Genomic DNA, 19,919 nt, shown 5'->3' on the forward strand with positions numbered 1-19,919 from the left:
ACTCACTCCCTCCACCACCGAAACACAGGAACAGCAGCATGTATCATCGAAAAGATGCACTGCAACAATTCATCAAGCTCCTTTGGTAGCACCTTCCAAACATACAACCTCTAAAACTTACAAGGACAAGGGCAGGTGATACATGGAAATACCATTAAGTTCCTATTGGCAAGACACAGTGACTCTCATCAATTTTTTTGCTCACAAGGCAGAAAACATCCTATCCAGATGCACCGCAGCTTGGTATTACACCTGCTCTGTTCAAGACTGCAAGAAATTACATAGTTGTAAATGCGACCCAATCCATCATGCAAATCAGCCAACATGATCATAGGCCTTTCCCACCTCGGTTATACTCTTTTCCACCCTCTTCTGTCAGGCTGAAGAGACAAATTTGAAAACACATACCAAAAGATTGAAGAACAGCTTATTCCCTGCTGTTATCAGACTATTGAACAGACGTCTCATATTAAATTTGGTTCTTCTCGGCGCCTTGTCGGTGGCTGTAACACTAAATTCTGTATTCTGCTCTATTACTCTGATGTATTGGAATTATGATTTGCTTGGATAGCAGACAAAACTGTATCTTGGTACATGTAACAATAATAAATCAAATCACACCGTCCTGACATGGAACTACATTGTTGCTAATTCACACCTTGGAACAGCCTTCCTAACAGCACCATGGGCCTAACTACAGCTTCATGAACTCCAGTAGTATTAAAATCCATCTCACCAAGATGCTCCCACAAGGAATTAGGAATGGGCAGTAAAAGGCCAGTGACATCCACAACTGCAGGAACAAACTACGAGTATCCATGCCAAATTAACACTTGATGGAGCCCTGCATTGCTGATTACCTATTTCAACATGTTCTACTCAGTACTGTGGGATGATCCATCTCTTGTTATGCTTACCACCACCTTTCCAATGACAAGTAGTAATGGGCAACAAATACTGGCTGACAACACCAAGACCCCACGAATAAACAATAAAAAAAGTGAGTACATTAAGAACCCCTTAACGTCCAAATGTTATGGAACATTATCAGTTGCAAACTGCTGAAATTCAAGTATTCAGGAGATAGTAAAGGCAGATATCTCTGGCCTTTTTCAAAAATGAACTGCAGCTGGCTCAGATGCTGCATCTCGCAAGTAAGTTATCAAATGAACTTTAAATCTACTACTTCCGAGACCAAATGTGCAAAGAAGCTAAACTCGAGACCCTATCCATTTTATATCTGACTTTTTTTTTCTTTTATTCATTCAATGATAGTGCTGTGGATCAGGAGTAACCTGTACTCCAGACCAGATAAAGACGGCAGTTTCCTTCCCTTCCCTTCACATTAACGAACAAGTTGGGTTTTTCTGATCACCAATGGATTCACGGTCATCATTAGTCTCTTAATTCCAGATGTTTATTGAGTTCAAATTCCACCATCTGCCATGGCAGAATTCAAATCAGGGTGTCCACATTAACAGTCCAGCAAAAATATCATGAGGCTACCCTCTTGTTTAAAACTAATTTATCACTATTAAGATCAAATATGTACGATTTTAAATCACATTTTATCTATTTTTAGTGTCACACTAAATTAAACACTTTATCTCACCACTTAAGCAACTAGTTAACTAACATCCACAAGCATTTAATACCTCACTCTGAATACAGAAATTTATAAAGGCAACTGTGTGGAGTATTCCTAACAAGTTTCAGCTTGTGTATGCAAATCAAAACTCTCCAGATCCCTCTGAACAATCAAATCCATTCAATTTTTAAGTAGTACAAAGTAAGCTGTATGCTTCATACAAGTTTTTTTTATTTTGCCAACCCAACATTTAAATCAAACCATTATACATCTTATAAAAGGTGTCACCTTATTGAAGGTCATTTTTGTTTGTTTTATCCATGATTAATCTGAATTTACTTATGAAATAAAACAGGCTTGCAAACATTTGTGAATAAATTTCAAATAACAAGCTCTCAAGTATGGTGCCGACAAGTCTATTGTGGGTATTTCATAATTCTGAAATAGTTATATTCAACTCAAAACATTAACAGTGTTTCTCTTTCCACAAAGGCTTCCAGAATCTGCTGGGTATCTCCAGCAATTACGGTTCTGATTTCAGATGTTCAGATCTGCAATATTTTGTTCCTACAATTAAGGGAGGGTTTCTTTTGGTACATCCAGGCATTATGGAAGTTTTTGGAAATTACTTGCATCACTGAACATCCGTCTAATAATTATTGGGCTGCCATGATCATACAACTTAAACAATTCACTTTTGTACAACTTAAGCAATTTACTTTATTGCAAATTTTAACTAATGGCATATTAATTTTAACAAGGTATATTTACATTGTATATTGGATGTACATATGAAATAAGACAAATGCAAAATGTATCATACAACCAGAATAATCTGACAGTAAGAATCCAAGACTTTTTACACTTTGTATTTGCTTGCGTGAGTGGTTAATGTCCATTCTAACGCAGTATTAAAAAAGATAGTTGCCATGTTTACATGCAACTAAACACACAAACATTGCAAGTGAAGATTGTCAAGACAGAACCGGTGTTTTTTCTATTTAGCAGCCCAGCACCATCACTATTCTCAAATGGGTTGGAAACATTTCCTCCCCTCCTCCTCCAATTTTTTCAAAATACTTAAAATAAAAAGAAACCTACAATCCTATCAATTTTAACTGATTGTTACTGATAAAGATGTCTCAACATCCCAATCTTCAAGTATCTATGATAGCTATTTCAGAAGTTTAAGTGGTGAATGAAGACTTGGCAGCTGAAGTTAATTGTCCCAAAGCAGTTAGTTAGATCACAAAATTGCATTGCTTCGTTTGGCAATTTTTTTTTTGTTCCTCAAATACAGACATGTAGAACTATAAACTCAAACTGTCTTTTTAAAACCAGTGATGAAGTTGACATAAACTACTCCATTGACTTAGAATGTGTTAAGGTGCTTAGAGGGTCCAACAATATACAGTTACTGTAGATGTTGCAAAGAATAAGCTACACAAATAGATGAATGGACATCTCATTTAACTTTCCTGGAACAGATACTATTTTCTAATGTGAAAGATTTCTTCCACAAATTTATCATGCATCATCATAATCTCTCTTCTGATTTAAACCAGTACCATAGGCACTTTATCAAACGACTTCAAAATTGTCTTAGCTTAACCCAATACAAGCTGCCACTTCTGTTAACAGTACAGTAAGGTCCCAATGAATAAGAGTCAACCTGTCATACATTACACTTCAAATCCCTGAATTTAAAAGTTGGAGTTAACTTTAGTTATTATCATATTCAATCAAATTACAGCTCTTTGCCACTCTTTAGAGATTCATTCCAATACAGCCACTTTTAGCAAACTAATGTTACATTAAGTGCTCAGTTATTAGTTCACCCTGATTAATTTCTATTGCCCTACCAACTGAAATAAAGGGGTTATATTAAAAACAAATCAATTCGTCGGTTCAAATGAAATTTAAAAGTTAAAATAGTTTCAATCATTCAGGCAATGAAAACCTTTAGCAAAAGAAAAACACAGAAGCCACATGCAATTCAAGGCTAATCATGTGTTTTTTTACCTTTGATTTTAACAAATGCTGGTCCGAAAATGTAAAACACAGAGAGGGGCAAACATGCTTTTGGCTGTTCAGTGATATACTAAATGACCAACTAGTCTTCAGTAACAAACATGTTTAAACTCCATATCAAAGAGTTTTCAATACTAATGTTCTAGAATTCAAGAAATGTTTACAAATAAAACCTGAAGCAAAGATCCACTAGTGAACATTTACAATTAGAATTTTCTCTAGCAATTAGTTTAATATAGGTAACTCAATCAAAATAACACTTTTACATTTGCATTTCACTTCTACAATGTACTCTGCCCACTTGGAAGAAACACAAAATTAAAATTTTTTACAAAATGAAAAGAAGTATGAAAATTTCTAAACACTTTGGTCACACTATGTGTTCCAATTGGTGTACTTTAATTATATGTGTCAGATTTAAGTATACACATTTTTATAAAATATTCTACACTTATAACCATTTAACTATGGCAACAATACTAATTATCGTGAGTGGCAAGATATTTAATGGACTAATCATCCCATTTATAAGAACATGTATTTGATACAAATGCACGCAAGAGTTCTTTGTATCTGCCAACATGTAATACCCTCTTTTATACATTTCATTCAAACATTTCTTTGCACATCCATCTTAAAAAATCTGATAATATTGCTGGTCCGGATCCCATTTGAATTTAGTGCAGCAGTGACTGGCTTTGACAGGCCGAAGCCCAGTGCCTCCAGTGAACCCCACTGATACCCCTGGATAGTAGCTGGTTAGGCCGGAGTAGACAACAGCAGACAGAATTAATCATGCAGGGCCATTAACCGAAGCTTCAGGTGACAGAACTTGTTGATTTGTCCTAAAGAAAAAATATTTTCTCTGAGGAAATGTTGTGAAGGTATTGTTCATTAGTTATAAATACTTTTAAAGCTACAGGAGAAGAATAAAGCTTCATGTAGTCAGAAATCTGAGACATTTATCATGTAGTTGAAGACAACTTTCCCCAAACATGGTGCATTTGTTAAAAACAAGGTGTACTAGGACAATGAAAACCAACAGAAAATCAAGAATTATACAGCTTTAAAATAATGCAACAGATTATTAAATTGCCCATGTACTATGAGCTTTTCAACCACAGGCTTTGGAGTTTGTTTTACAGAAGGATGAGCATTAAACTGAGATAATGGGAACTGCAGATGCTGGAGAATCCAAGATAGTAAAGTGTGAAGCTGGATGAACAAAGCAGGCCAAGCAGCATCTCAGGAGCACAAAAGCTTTTGTGCTCCTGAGATGCTGCTTGGCCTGCTGTGTTCATCCAGCTTCACACTTTATTATCTGAACATTAAACTGAATCCACTTACCCTGAACACATTTGATCAGTTCTGGTTTGATCTCAATATCAGTTATACTATTAGGAGGGACCAAAATGTACTATTTGGGGCCTCTGATCTACATACACTATGTGACAGAAACAGGTCATGTGGCTGAACTGGTTTATACTGATGCTTATTTTCCCCACACAATCCTGTTCCCAAGCAAACTGCCTATTCTAGTCACACATGTACCTGGAACCACTCTAATCTCTTCCCCTGCCTCATGTATAAGACAGACCCTGAGACCATTTGTCCCTCAGCAAGGAAACCTTGAACAAGGTGGCACAATTCAGTAGAATGGACTGATCACTTAGGGCTGAGATGACAAAATTGCTTCATTCAGAATTGCAATTTATTGGGATTTTCTGTCCCAGAGTGTTGTGGAAGTCCCAACATTAGGAACATTCAAGATAGATTTTTCGCCTTTCAGGGAATCACAGGATATGGACAGCAGGCAGGAAAGTGGCTGATTTTGGGCTTCATCTCCATGATCTTACTGTATATGTTGGAGCAGATCTGATAGACTTACGATCTTATGTACTTAGTTGTCCATGGTCCTTCTGAGAAGATTAGCACAGGTCTATTTGAGAGTAAACTTGATAAGTATATGTAAAGAGGTGGGATAGTAAAGGTGGGAAGAGGCTAGTATGGTCATAAACACAGACACAACCCTCTTGAGCAGAATGGATTGTTTTTGTGCTGTAAAATCTGATACTTAATGAAGTGATGGTAACAATCACCAAACCTTCTAATACATGTTTTCAAAAAGAGAAGCATAATCCATTAGAAAAAGTTAAGAAAATAAATTATGCTTTAATTCTTTACTCGCTGTTTAACAGACTATTATCCATATGTTGAATTAAGCAGCAAAACACTTTCAGAGTTATTGTAAAATTATTGCGTAGCACAAACTCCAGTTTCCACCTTTCCTTAGACTACAGATCGTGTACGCGCGCATGTCCAATGGGGTGGGGTTGGGGTGCTCTCTTTCTTTTTGACTTTTCCAGTTTTTACCTTTATTTGTTGTGTATCTACTCCGATAGTTTATGTAGAGGTAGCCACTGTGGTACACCTTTGAGCTTTGGGGTGGTCCTTTCATTGACATAGTTCCTGAATGTGCAAGTTACCTTCAGGTGTGTCATGCAACCTGAAAAGTTATTTCTCTCCTTTTGACCTTCGCACCTCAGTAATACTTCCTCTTTTTCTTGGCAGGGTAGGTGCGTTGCCACACACTGACTTCTGCAGGTGAAATGCCTTAAGCCCAATATTGCCAAAGCAGGAGGGTCTTGCTCTGCTAGAACGCTAGCTCATTTTAAATATATTTTCTATTCAACTTGTTTCGACATATTATTACAGACTTCTGGAACAGGTGAGACTTGAACTCGGGTCTGCGGGTTCTGGGTTGGGAATGATCATTGCACCCCATGAACTCTCCATTACCCAAGATCCTTCACAGCAAGCAACGATTGAGGTGATCAGGTACACTGTGATTTAGTACAAGAACAGGCCCTACAGTCATTATAACTTAATCCCAACAGCCTACACATGGTACATTTCACTTCATTCCCTGTCTGTTCATGCGTTTGTCCAAAATGTCTTAAACATTGCTTCTATCACCTCCCCTGGTGGCACATTCTAGGTACCTACCACCCTCTGTGCAAAATACCTGCTTTGCACATCTCCTTTAAACGTTCCCCCCACGTCCTCACCCCATCCCCTTCAATGTATGTCCACTAACACTTGATATTTCCGTCCTAGGGAAAAAACTCTATCTACCCTATCCATGCCCCTCAATTTTATATATTTGTATCAAGTTACCCCTCAGCCTCCAATGCTCTGGTGAAAACAATCCAAATTTGTCCAACTTCTCCTTACAGCTAATACACTCCAATCCAGACAATATCCTGGCAAACCTCTTTTACACCCTCTCCAAATCCTCCACATTCTTTCTGTAGTGTGGTGCAGAATTGCATAGAATACTCCAAATGCAGCCTAACTAGTGTTTTAAACGGCTGCAAGATAATTTACCAACTTTTATACTCACTGCCCCATCAATGAAGGCAAGCATGCTGTTCACTGCCTTTACCACCTTATTCACATGCCGCCACATTCAGGTAGCTATGGATTTGCACCCCAAGATCCCACTGTATATCAATGCTCCTGAGGGTCCTGCCATTTATCGTACTTCCCTCTTGCATTCAACCTCCTAAAATGTATTACCGCACACTTGTCTGGATTACACACCATCTGCCATATCTCCATCCAGCTTTCCAATTAATCTATCTCCAGCTGTATCCTTTAAGAACCTTCCTCACTATCCACAACTTCACCAACTTTTCTGTCAGCTGCAAACTTACTAATCAGACAACAAACATTCTCATCCAATTCAATATACATATTACAAACAACAAGAATCCTAGCAGGGATCCTTGCCAAACACCACTAGTCACAGTCCTCCAGTCATAAAACCACCCATCCACAACCACCTTTGACTTGTATGACCAAGCCAATATTGTATCCAAATTATCAACTCACCGTGGATCCATGTAGACAACTTACAATGCCGTACCCTCATCAATCATCTTCGTTACTTGATCAAAAACCTCAACCAAATTTGCGAGATAAGGCCTCTCTGCACAAAGCCAAGCTGACTATACCTAATAAGTCCATTCTTTTCCAAATGTCCCAAAAAAATCTTCTCCAATAATAGTCAGACCAGCCTATAATTTCTTGGATATTGTTGCCTTTTGAAACAAAGGAATAACAGTGACTATTCTCCAGTTTTCTGGGACATCGCCTAATTCCAAAAGTTTCAAAGATCTCGAACAAAGCCTCAGCAATCTTCTCCCTTGCTTCCCTCAGTATCCTGGGATAGATTCCACCAAGCCCTGGGGATTTATCTACTTTAATGTTTTTAAGACACCCAACACCACCACCTTCTCCTCAACACAGGCATGCTCTAAAATATCAACAAACCCATCCACAGTCTTGCCATCATCCATGCGCTTCTCCTTGGTGAATGCCGAAGTGAAGTACTCAGTAAGGACCTCACCCACTTCCTCTGACTGCAAAATTCCTTCTTTTGTCTTGAGTGCACCTACCCTTTCCCTACCTAGCCTTTTGTTCCAAATATATGTATTAAAATGCCTTCACATTCTTGTTAATCCTACTTGCCAAGGGCATTACATGGTCCCTTTCAGACTTCCCAATTCTTTGTTTAGGCTCTACCTTGCTTCCTTTATATTCTTCAAGGGCCTTGTCCGATCTTGGTTTCCTAAACCTTAGATATACTTCTTTTTTCTTTTTGAATAAACTCTCTATATCTTATCATCCAGGGTTGCTGAATCTTGCCATTCTTGTGTTTCGTTCTCATGGGAACATGTTGGCCCTGAACGCTGATCAACTTAAAAGATTCCTACGCATCAGTTGTGGATTTACCCTCAAACAGGTGCCCTCAATCTAACTTTTCCAGTTCCTGCCTTCTCTCAATTTAGGTAAAGTCTTATCCTTATCCATAACTATCTTTAAACTTACAGAATTATCATGACTGTTTCTAAAATGTTCCCCACTGAAACTTCATCCCCTGGCCAGACTCATTCCCAATACAAGATAAGTATGGGCCCCCTTTATTGTTTCAAGAAACCCTCCTGGATGCATCTAACAAATGTGGCCCACTGAAGACACTGTCAATATTGGAGAAGTTAAAATAAATCTGTTGTTTTTGCATTTTTCCATGACCTGCCTACACACCTGTACATCTATCTTCTGCATCTATTGGGAAACTCACAGTGCAATCCCATTAGAGTGACTACACCTTTCTTATTCATGAATTGTACACACATGGCCTCACTGGATCAGCCATCCATGATGTCCTCTTTTACTGCAGATTGACGTTTTCTTTAATGAGTAATGTAACTCCCCCACCTTTCACATTGGGGTTTTTATTTTGCCTTCCAGTTTGCTCATGGCAGGTGATATGATAGAAAGCTGCATATTAATGAAGCGAGGTCGACAGTGAATATGATCGGGAACAAGCAACAATCACACTTAATAGGTGTCTTGCCACTGCGTGGTGGGAGTTTCGCCTTGATGTTTTAGGTAAATGATGTAGCTCATGAGTTGTTCCCAACACAGAGATAAGACCTTTGCATGTGAGTCTGCTACTTTTCTGACTGTGGCACACATCAATCAGGTTCCCATATGATTCTGCCCATAAATCTGCCTTATTCAACGTAATCTTTCTTCATTTTTAACCAGTCGGTCCACACCGATATAACCTAACCATTAAAAAATGAACCAAGAATGTACAGTCTTATTTGAACACTCTTGCATTTTTTGTTTCCACATCGAGAAAGTTTGGGGGAAAGGTGGGGCTGGAGAGGAGTCAATTCCAAACTAAGCTATGCACTACATGTATATTTAAAATTTGAACTGGAAAACTTTTTTTTCCAGAATATCTACCATAGGAGTTTAAGAAAATCAAGACCTACTTGTAAGCAAAAAGGCTATGGCACAGATAGTAAAGGAAATATTGTTAAGTATTTAGCCACAAGTATAGTCATGCAGATTGTCCCTTAGGAATGAGACATTAGCAGAGCAAAAAGAGGATAGAACTCAGTTTGTAAACTGTAGTTTGTCTTTCCCCTTATCCCGAAGTAATACCCCATGTTCTAGATTCTCTGGCCTGGGGAGATAACCTTGCATTGTCTACCTTGTCAAATCACTTCAGAATCTTGTGTAACAAGAAAAGTATCACATATTCTTCTGAGCTCCAAAGATTGTAGGCCCATTTTAAGCAGATCCTCATCCCCAGTATCAATCCACAACTGATGCGTAGGAATCTTTTAAGTTGATCAGCGTTCAGGGCCAACATGTTCCCATGAGAATGAAACACAAGAATGGCAAGATTCAGCAACCCTGGATAAGATATAGAGAGTTTATCTCCAAGACAAATACTTCATTCCTTAGATATGGGGACCAAAACTGCAAGCTCTTTCATTTGCTGCCACCAGAACCAAAGTGAATTTGTCAGCATCATTCTGCTTCTTCTCTGGCTTTCTTCAAGTATCCATCCGTCCACAATTCAAATGTTATCTGCCCACCTGATCTTTCTTCTTCCTCGTTTTTACCCTCCACTTCTTCAATTGTGCCCATGTCAAGAATATCAGATTTTCATTTAAATGCCTGTACTTGAATAACTTCCTATTCTTAACTTTGACTCTGATGTCACTTACTCATATGTCTCCCTACCAAACCGGCCAATTCTGAATGTCATACCCGCATTTCAGAATTTGTCTATTCGTCTCATACTTTTCTTTTCAGAGTCCAGCCCTTGGATCTACAGACTGCTACACTCTACATTAGTGACTGTATTCGACATTATTTCACTTTCATACTGATGTTTTTGAATTTCCAGACATTACTTAAAGTTCTGGATGTGAGTTTTCTCGCTGAGCTGGAAGGTTAGTTTTCAGACGTTTCGTCACCATTCTAGGTAACACCATCAGTGAGCCTCTGACGAAGCGCTGGTGTTATGTCCCGCTTTCTATTTATCTGGTTAGGTTTCCTTGGGTTGGTGATGTCATTTCCTGTTCTTTTTCTCAGGGGATGGTAGATTGGCTCCAAATCAATGTGTTTGTTGATGGAGTTCCGGTTGGAATGCCATGCTTCTAGGAATTCTCGTGCGTGTCTCTGTTTGGCTTGTCCTAGGATGGATGTGTTGTCCCAATCAAAGTGGTGTCCTTCCTCATCTGTATGTAAGGATACGAGTGATAGTTGGTCATGTTGTTTTGTGGCTAGTTGATGTTCATGTATTCTGGTGGCTAGCTTTCTGCCAGTTTGTCCAATGTAGTGTTTGTCACAGTTCTTGCAAGGTATTTTGTAGATGACGTTTGTTTTGTTTGTTGTGTGTATAGGATCTTTTAAGTTCATTAGCTGCTGTTTTAGTGTGTTGGCGGGTTTGTGGGCTACCCTGATGCCAAGGGGTCCGAGTAGTCTGGCAGTCATTTTGGAAATGTCTTTGATGTAGGGGAGAGTGGTTATGGTTTCTGAGCCCGTTTTGTCTGTTTGTTTGGGTTTGTTGCTGAGAAATCGGCGGACTGCGTTCATAGGGTACCCATTCTTTTTGAATACGCTGTATAGGTGATTTTCCTCTGCTTTGCGTAGTTCCTCTGTGCTGCAGTGTGTGGTGGCTCGTTGGAATAACGTTCTAATGCAGCTTCGTTTGTGGGTGTTGGGATGGTTGCTCCTGTAGTTCAGTATTTGGTCCGTACGTGTTGTTTTCCTGTAGACGCTGGTTTGAAGTTCCCCGTTGGCTGTTCGCTCTACTGTGACATCTAGGAATGGCAGTTTGTTGTTGTTTTCTTCCTCTTTTGTGAATGTTATGCCAGTAAGGGTATTATTGATGGTCTTGAAGGTATCCTCTAATTTGTTTTGTTTAGTGATGACAAAGGTGTCATCCACATAGCGGACCCAAAGTTTAGGTTGGATGATTGGCAGAGCTGTTTGTTCGAGTCTCTGCATTACTGCCTCTGCTAAGAACCCTGATATCAGAGATCCCATGGGTGTATCGTTGGTTTGTCTGTAGGTTTTGTTATTGAAAGTGAAGTGGGTGGTGAGGCATAGGTCCACTAGCTTGATGATGTTGTCCTTGCTGATGAGGTTGGTGGTGTCTGGTGTATGTGTCTTCGGTTCTTCTAATAGTGTAGTCAGTGTTTCTTTGGCCAGGTTGATGTTGATGGATGTGAACAGGGCTGTTACGTCAAAGGAGACCATTATTTCATCCTCTTCTATCTTGGTGTCTCTGGTGTTCAGGAATTCTTGGGTGGAGCGAATGGAGTGGCGGGAGTCTTCTACTAGGTGTTTTAGTCTTTGGTGTAGTTCCTTGGCTAATCTTAGATAATCTGCCAATCATCCAACCCAAACTTTGGGTCCGCTATGTGGATGACACCTTTGTCATCACTAAACAAAACAAATTAGAGGAAACCTTCAAGACCATCAATAATGCCCTTACTGGCATAACATTCACAAAAGAGGAGAAAAACAACAACAAACGGCCATTCCTAGATGTCACAGTAGAGCAAACAGTCAACGGGGAACTTCAAACCAGCGTCTACAGGAAAACAACACATACGGACCAAATACTGAACTACAGGAGCAACCATCCCAACACCCACAAACGAAGCTGCATTAGAACATTATTCCAACGAGCCACCACACACTGCAGCTCAGAGGAACTACGCAGGGCAGAGGAAAATCACCTATACAGCGTATTCAAAAAGAATGGGTAACCTATGAACACAGTCCGCCGATTTCTCAGCAATAAACCCAAACAAACAGACAAAGCCGGCTCAGAAACCATAACCACTCTCCCCTACATCAAAGACATTTCCGAAATGGCTGCCAGACTACTCGGACCTCTTGGCATCAGGGTAGCCCACAAACCCACCAACACACTAAAACAGCAGTTAATGAACTTAAAAGACCCTGTACAGACAACAAACAAAACAAACGTCATCTACAAAATACCTTGCAAGAACTGTGACAAACTCCACATTGGACAAACTGGCAGAAAGCTAGCCACCAGAATACATGAACATCAACTAGCCACAAAACGACATGACCCACTATCACTCGTATCCTTACATACAGATGAGGAAGGACACCACTTTGATTGGGACAACACATCCATCCTAGGACAAGCCAAACAGAGACACGCACGAGAATTCCAAGAAGCATGGCATTCCAACCAGAACTCCATCAACAAACACATTGATTTGGAGCCAATCTACCATCCCCTGAGAAAAAGAACAGGAAATGACATCACCAACGCAGGAACTGACATCACCAACCCAAGGAAACCTAACCAGATAAATAGAAAGCGGGACATAACACCAGCGCTTCGTCGGAGGCTCACTGATGATGTTACCTAGAATGGTGACGAAACGTCTGAAAACTAACCTTCCAGCTCAGCGAGCAAACTCACATCCAGAACCTCAACCTGAGCTACAAATCTTCTCAAAACTTGCTATTACTTAACGTTAATGATCAAGCCTTTTGCCATAGCCAATCTAACCTAAATTTCATTTATGGTTGTAATTTTAAGGTAAAGAACAAATTTGGTAACTATGTCAAATGTCAGCTCAATGACACAACTGAGAATCAGGCTACATATGGCAGTTTCCATCCATCTTTTCTGAGGAAGAAGCTGCCATCCAAGTCAGTGAAACAAGAGTTAGCTGAGACACTTGAAAAGCTAAAATATTATTAAACGAAACATCAGATAGACTGCCTGAATTTAAAAGTTGATATACAGTCGGTTCTGCTATAATGCGTGTTCTGACAACACAAACTGGCTATAACATGACTGACAAATAAGGGAATGCTATTTCTAAAACTTGAACTTGCGTTTGCTATAACGTGATTCCATCGGTGGCTACAACTTAGATCAAATTGTCAGTACGGATGAGATAAGTTTACTGGAAGTGAATGCCATCAAGAACCTACACTTCTATGAATGAAACGCATGCTCCAGGCTTTAAGATGGGAAAGGATCATATGAATGTGCTGCTGGGTGCCAATGGCAATGGAGACTTAAAGCTTAAGCCTATGGTGGTGTACCATGCTGCGAACCCACAAGCCTTGAAAGGTTACCTTAATGCTACTCTAGGTATCTACTATAAGTCAAGCAAAACAGGTTGGGTGATGGGGCAAATTTTTTTCTGATCTTACTGTTGATGTTTTGGAAGATGTTTTTAGAAAGTATTGCAGGAAAAAGAGAGTTTGGATTTCAAGATTCTCCTCATCCTGGATAATGCGTCAAGCCAAACTCCCACCATCAGTGAGCTTTCTAAAAAAACATCAAAATGCAATTTCTACTACCAGATACAACCACACTCATTCAACCCATGGGCCAGGGTACAATAGCAGCTTTTAAATTAATAATGTAAGGCACATATTTAAGAATTTGATTGCAGCCACTGAGAGGGATAAAGGTAGTGTTCTTCAATTTTGGAAGAGCTGTAACATCAAGAAGCAGTTGACATCATGATGGAGGCCTGGGGTGATGTCAGTAAGGACTGCTTGCATGCAGCTTTGTGGAAGCTTCTCCCAGATGTTTTTCAAGATTTTAAAGGCTTTGATCCATCAGAGGAGCTCCCAAGAATCAAAGGAGAGTGTGGCGATCTTGCAAAGCAAGTTGGATTTGAACAAGTGGAGAGTGAGGATGTTGAACACCTGCTCAAGTCCCAGTGTGAAGATATCTCTACAGCTGATCTACAACAACCTGTCGCTGAGGAGGAAGAGGAAGCTGGAAACGAAGTAATAGTAGTCCAGGATGTAGCACCGTAAGAGCTTTCCACCTCTGTTTTGTCTTCTAGCCTGAGGGAAACAGAGAAGCAGCTGCAGGTCTTTGAGGACAATGAATGCAGAACGCAGCTGGGTGGCAGTTCATGGAACAAGATCTTATTTGGCATCCTATGAACAGCTTCTTCATGAAAGCAGAAAAAGGGCAAAGCAGCAAAAACTAGATGTCTTTTTTAAACCAACCACCAAGAAACAGTCAGAACAATGAACCAGAGTCATCCACACCTGGATTAACTATTTTTCGCCCAAACCCTCCAACCACAACTGCACCTGAAGGTGATGACGACGACGACGACGACAACTACTCTCAAGCCCCTGCATTAACAATACAGGAGTCTCAAAACCTCCCCCATCAAGTTATCTTGACATTTTGTCAAGGTAGAGTGTTAAAATTACTTTTATTTCATTATTAGACACGAATTAAACATTATTCAAACTGTGCTATCCTTTGTGTTATGCTTTTGAGTGATTTTTGAAAAATTTTAAGTGATATTTTTTGATGGTCTGCCCCAACCCTGCATCTCCCATAGGCCCCATTATTTCCACAGTGCGATGTTCCACAACGTGATGTTGTGCACGTATGCAACAATCGCATTCTTAGCATAACCGACTGTATTACAAAGCTTAAATGAGACGCATCCAAGTGTCCAAAGAGAAATATAGCAGGGAAACTGGAAGCACTGGCCATGACCTTCCAATCTTCCTTAGGTACAGGAACGGTGTTGGATGATGGCAGAATTGCAAATGTCTCACTTCTATTTTTAAAAAGTACAAAGTGGTGCAGTGAAACAATAACTCAGGATAATGCTGATGTTAGTTTGCTGCCTGGACTGGAGGGCTTATCTTATGAAGAGAGGTTGACTGATCTTGGTCTCTTTTCATTGGAGAAAAGGAGGAGGAGAGGGGACCTAATTGAGGTATACAAGATAATGAGAGGCATAGATAGAGTTGATAGCCAGAGACTATTTCCCAGGGCGGAAATGGCTAACATGAGGGGTCATAGTTTTAAGCTGGTTGGTGGAAAGTATAGAGGGGATGTCAGAGGCGGGTTCTTTACACAGAGAGTTGTGAGAGCATGGAATGCGTTGCCAGCAGCAGTTGTGGAAGCAAGGTCATTGGGGTCATTTGAGAGACTGCTGGACATGCATTTGGTCACAGAAATTTGAGGGTGCATACATGAGGATCAAATGTTGGCACAACATCGTGGGCTGAAGGGCCTGTTCTGTGCTGTACTGTTCTATGTTCTACGTTCTAAAACATTCAAATCTCATCATGCAATTCCTTTATCTCGGAATTCAAAAGTTATTGGTCTCCACAGGGACCTTAACAATTTTCTGAAAGGCTGCAATATCACGTTCCAAATGGTTTAGGTTTCAATATTAAGTGAATATAATTGTTGTTTCACAATGCATTATCCAAGTATTAAAAATAGTCAGCGGAGATATTTCAATATTAAGTGAATATAATTGTTGTTTCACAATGCATTATCCAAGTATTAAAAATAGTCACCGGAGATTAAATAAAGCCTCAGCAGCCATGTACACATCTGTATCATTTATACAAAATGTGCCACTGCATTTTTTGATACAAAAGATGGTACGAAACTACTGGGAAAATAAAGTGCTGAAGTTAGATACTGCACGATATAATGCATAGACTGCAACTAAGACTTACTTGACTTCTTCCATTGATGTCACATCATCAACGGGCCCATTCAAGGTGCCTTTTGCTCGAGATTTCATATTCCCTTCAGAAGGCTTCAAGCTATTGACAAACAGTTTGTGTTAAAGTTAGATTACACTTCATACCTCTGTTTAGTTACCAATTGACATATTCTAATAATTTACCCGAGCTGAATGTTATCTGATTTTAGCACCGAGTATGTACAAGAGCTAGGATTAAAACAATCAACTCATTCCAATGACAAATGTGTGGAACAATAAGGAAAATGGCACAATTCAATATACAGTAGTCAGTACAGTGTGACTTCTATCTAAAGCAAATCTATTGTTCAGTCTTTGCAGCTGCAGTTGTATCTACTGTGACTGGTTAGTTAAGAAAACCTCTGGATTTGAACAACACCACCCATGCGACCCAATGAAGTTCTGTTTGCATTTAAAACACAACAACTTGTGCACAGCCATCAGTACTGACACTGTTGTCCCCATGTCAGCGAAGAGGAATTTCTTTAGCCGGGAGTGAAATTCTCACAATTCCTGCAATGTGAACTAATTAAATCTCATTTAATGTATGAAATACGACTTCAAATAACAGCTTTAAAACTAAAACTGACTTTACAGTAGTAACAAAGATGATGTAGCAAACAATCTGAGATCCAAACCTCCATGTACTTACCATTTATAAATACTGCAAGTTGTATAATCAAACCAGGACACTACAAGTTAAATCTTAAAGATTACCAGGCACGGTTAGAATCATCATTATGTGAAATGCACATACCCAGACTGCGATGGTGAAGTCAGTTTTGGAATTTCCAAGTTTTCTGATAATACATATTTTGAAGAAAGATCTTCAGAGGTAGACAACGTAACTTCCTCACTAAACAGACAAAAAGTAACTTGGTCAACCATCTACAAAAAGTTTTTCAAACAATAATATATGTCCTTTCACAGGTGTGTTATGGAATTCACTTTCCAATCATGCAGTATATGAAAATCTTCACATGCAAATGAATGAAAAGCATGAATTTATGAGGATCAGCTTGCAGGCTCTTTAAACTTTAATGTAATAGTCTGGACATTATCTCAAAATCATGCCAAAATATGAACAGAAATCTAAAGATCACATAACGCTGTTTATTTATACACACATATTGTAATACATACCAATAGGATTTCAACACTCTGAAGCCACAAGCACGAAAGAAAGAGAAAGGAAGCTTAAATTGTGAAACACTCAACTAAACCAGTATGTTGTAGTTAATAATTTTGGCAAGTTTCACAATCAATTTCTATTGAATATAGCTCCATTAAATGGTCTGGCATTCTTCTGTAATAGTGTAAGAAATCAATACCTCAATGTTTCAAAACACTATTAAGTTCGAGTAAACAATAGCAAAAAGCTTCATAAGTAATCATTTTGCTACCATTTTATTTCACAAATTAAAATTCTAAACTACAGCTGGATCATAAATACAGAAAGATGAATAAGTGGCAGATATTCAAACATTATACAACATCATAGAAAAATCCAACTTCAGTCTGTTTTGTGAAACCTGTATGAAACATATATTTTAAATTCCTTTAATTTAATTCACTCAAACGCCAGCAATTTTTAAAAGCTGCCGAAGTATGCTGTCATGTGGGATGAGGACACTTTCTTCTACAACAGAGCAATGATTCAGAGCTATCAATGTTTGCTTCAAAAGCATTAGCTTCAGAAATCATACACGCAGGAGAAAATTTCAAATGTAAGCATATAGAAATTTCTTTTATAAATTAATCAGGTCAATAACATGAAAATGTAAAATCAGCTATATACAATATAAACAATACCAAATAGGACTTTTCCAAAAAAACAACTTCAAATCCAGTGATTTTGTAAATGGAGAGGCTGCAGTGGAAGCATAATGAAACAAATTCATATAGAAGGAACTGACCTGGCCAGTTCAAGAATATTGGTTTCATTAAGGATGGTGGAACAACCAATGGAACTAAGAGAAACTGAAGTTACAACAGGAATATCCAGGATTGTTTCCAGACTGTGTTGTGGCTAGATTCCAGAACGTTTTCTTCCTGTCTAATTCTATGATCAGAGAGATGACTTGGAAAATGTAGTTAGCAATTACAAATTTTTTAAAAATTAACTCAAAAGGATGCAGCAAAGTGAATGAGGATGATAATGCTAGGCCCATCTTCTATAACAGATACGCAGCAAATGGATTTGGAATTGAACAAGTTCCAAAAACTATATAGCTCCAAAACTATACTCCAAACTGTGTGTCAACGTAAGGAAACAATTTACAATGCCTTTAGGTTGACCTAAAAGCATTTAAAGAATGGGCAGCAAACATTGAAAGCTATAGCAGTTATTGTCAAAGTTCCTAATTTTGTTGCCCAAGGTAATGTGTCAGTGTTGTTACCTGCCTTTGGAACTTATCACATCAAAAATGGAACCCAATGTAAATTATGCAGTGGGTACTTGAGACAGGAAAAAGAATCAGACAGAAAAGTGCCATGATAACACACTGTTGAAGAGAGATTATGACATGAACAATACCCAAAAGAAAAGTGTACTTACATCAATGGAAGAAATAAGGAGTGAAATAGAAATGAAAAATTGTAAATTGGGGAATCAAACTGATAGTTTAAACATTGACCCTCCAACAATCAGACTGGAAAACAGAAGTGTTTACATTAGTTCATCTTCCATCAGACTACTAAAGTATCATAGAATTATAAATCAATTTGAGGTCATTCAAACTGGTTGTTGATACCAGTGACATCAATTTGAGTGATTTTGCTGCAAGATGACAAGATAGAGATTTTCCAAGAAACTGACAATACGTCAGCAAAAATACTCCATACTGGAAAAATGGACCTTTAGTCTTGTGATGGGTCTATATAATTTGATTCCATGATATGAGGTGTGAGATTGATACATATTTCAATGTAATTATTTCTGGACTGTGTACCAGTGGCATGTAGCTGTAAAGTGATTTATACTCAATATGCAAGAATTTCTGTTGCCAGAGTGATTCCTTTTAAAGCTCAGTATTATAGAAAGCAAAGAGAATTTGCTTACAGGGGAAGTGCATATGAGCAAACAAAGTGAAGTCTGCAACAAAATCAAATTGGTAGAGAAACTCAGCAGGTCTGGCAGCATCTGTGATGAGAAAGCAGAGTTAATGTTGAGTCCAGTGACCTTTTTCAGATTTCAGCTGTTTTTGCTTCTGGTTTTGTTTCAGATCTTCAGGGACCACTGTTCTTTTTTTTAATTTTAAAGTAATCCGTGTAGTGCATTATGCTTTCAAATAGAAGATTTTGGACTTTTGGGAGTGTTAATGAGAAATACCCCTAGCTTTGAAAAAGCAGTTTGGCACAGTTTGCAGAAGTCCTAACTGAAGATGGATGTATAAAGCAGTTGTTCCTGAAAAAAAAGGGGGGGCAGTTTTTCGGTCAGTTTAAGGAAAAGGCTACTTCAGTGAACAGAGACAAGTTTAAAATTTTCAGGCCAGGAGAGTCTAGATAAAACTCTTGAGGGGTTAGCTGAAGCTGAAAAAAATCTAAATACAGTTGGGTGAAGGCTCCAAAAGAAGTTAACAGACCTGCAATTAAATCTGAATTTAAGTTAAATTAAGCCCTATGGATACGAAAGAGAAGTAAATTCTCTGGTGACTACTGTAAAGGTGTGTTTTGGGGATTAATACAATTAAACTTTTACAGTGTGTTTTGAAATCTTAGAAGTTATTTTATATAAACAGTTGGGTTTATTGTAATATATTCTTTGCATACTATCCTGTCAATTTTTATTAAACCTGTATTTGCAGCATCGCATTGCTTTTCAGTGAAACACTGCTTCATTGAAAGAAAATATGATCTATGGCATTAGATTTCAA

General features: G+C 38.6%; 1 protein-coding gene across 7 annotated transcripts in view; it reads right to left on the reverse strand.

Annotated features, from left to right (window-relative positions):
* Nucleotides 1-1,802: 1,802 nt before the first annotated feature.
* Nucleotides 1,803-19,919, reverse strand: part of ppp6r3 (protein phosphatase 6, regulatory subunit 3) — a 141,618-nt gene continuing 123,501 nt past the window's right edge. For 4 of the 7 annotated variants that reach the window (XM_048545512.2, XM_048545515.2, XM_048545513.2 and 1 more), the window contains 4 exons: nucleotides 17,188-17,205; nucleotides 16,802-16,900; nucleotides 16,016-16,105; nucleotides 1,803-4,464 (listed from right to left, as the gene is read on the reverse strand). In XM_048545512.2, coding sequence (XP_048401469.1) covers nucleotides 4,413-4,464; nucleotides 16,016-16,105; nucleotides 16,802-16,900; nucleotides 17,188-17,205 — 259 coding nt within the window. In that variant the 3' untranslated portion in view covers nucleotides 1,803-4,412. The remainder of the gene's footprint in view (nucleotides 4,465-16,015; nucleotides 16,106-16,801; nucleotides 16,901-17,187; nucleotides 17,206-19,919) is intronic. The other 3 variants (XM_048545517.2, XM_048545516.2, XM_048545514.2) reach the window with 1 other exon arrangement.

The sequence above is a fragment of the Stegostoma tigrinum genome, chromosome 17, assembly GCF_030684315.1.
Source record: "Stegostoma tigrinum isolate sSteTig4 chromosome 17, sSteTig4.hap1, whole genome shotgun sequence".
Taxonomy (NCBI): domain Eukaryota; kingdom Metazoa; phylum Chordata; class Chondrichthyes; order Orectolobiformes; family Stegostomatidae; genus Stegostoma; species Stegostoma tigrinum.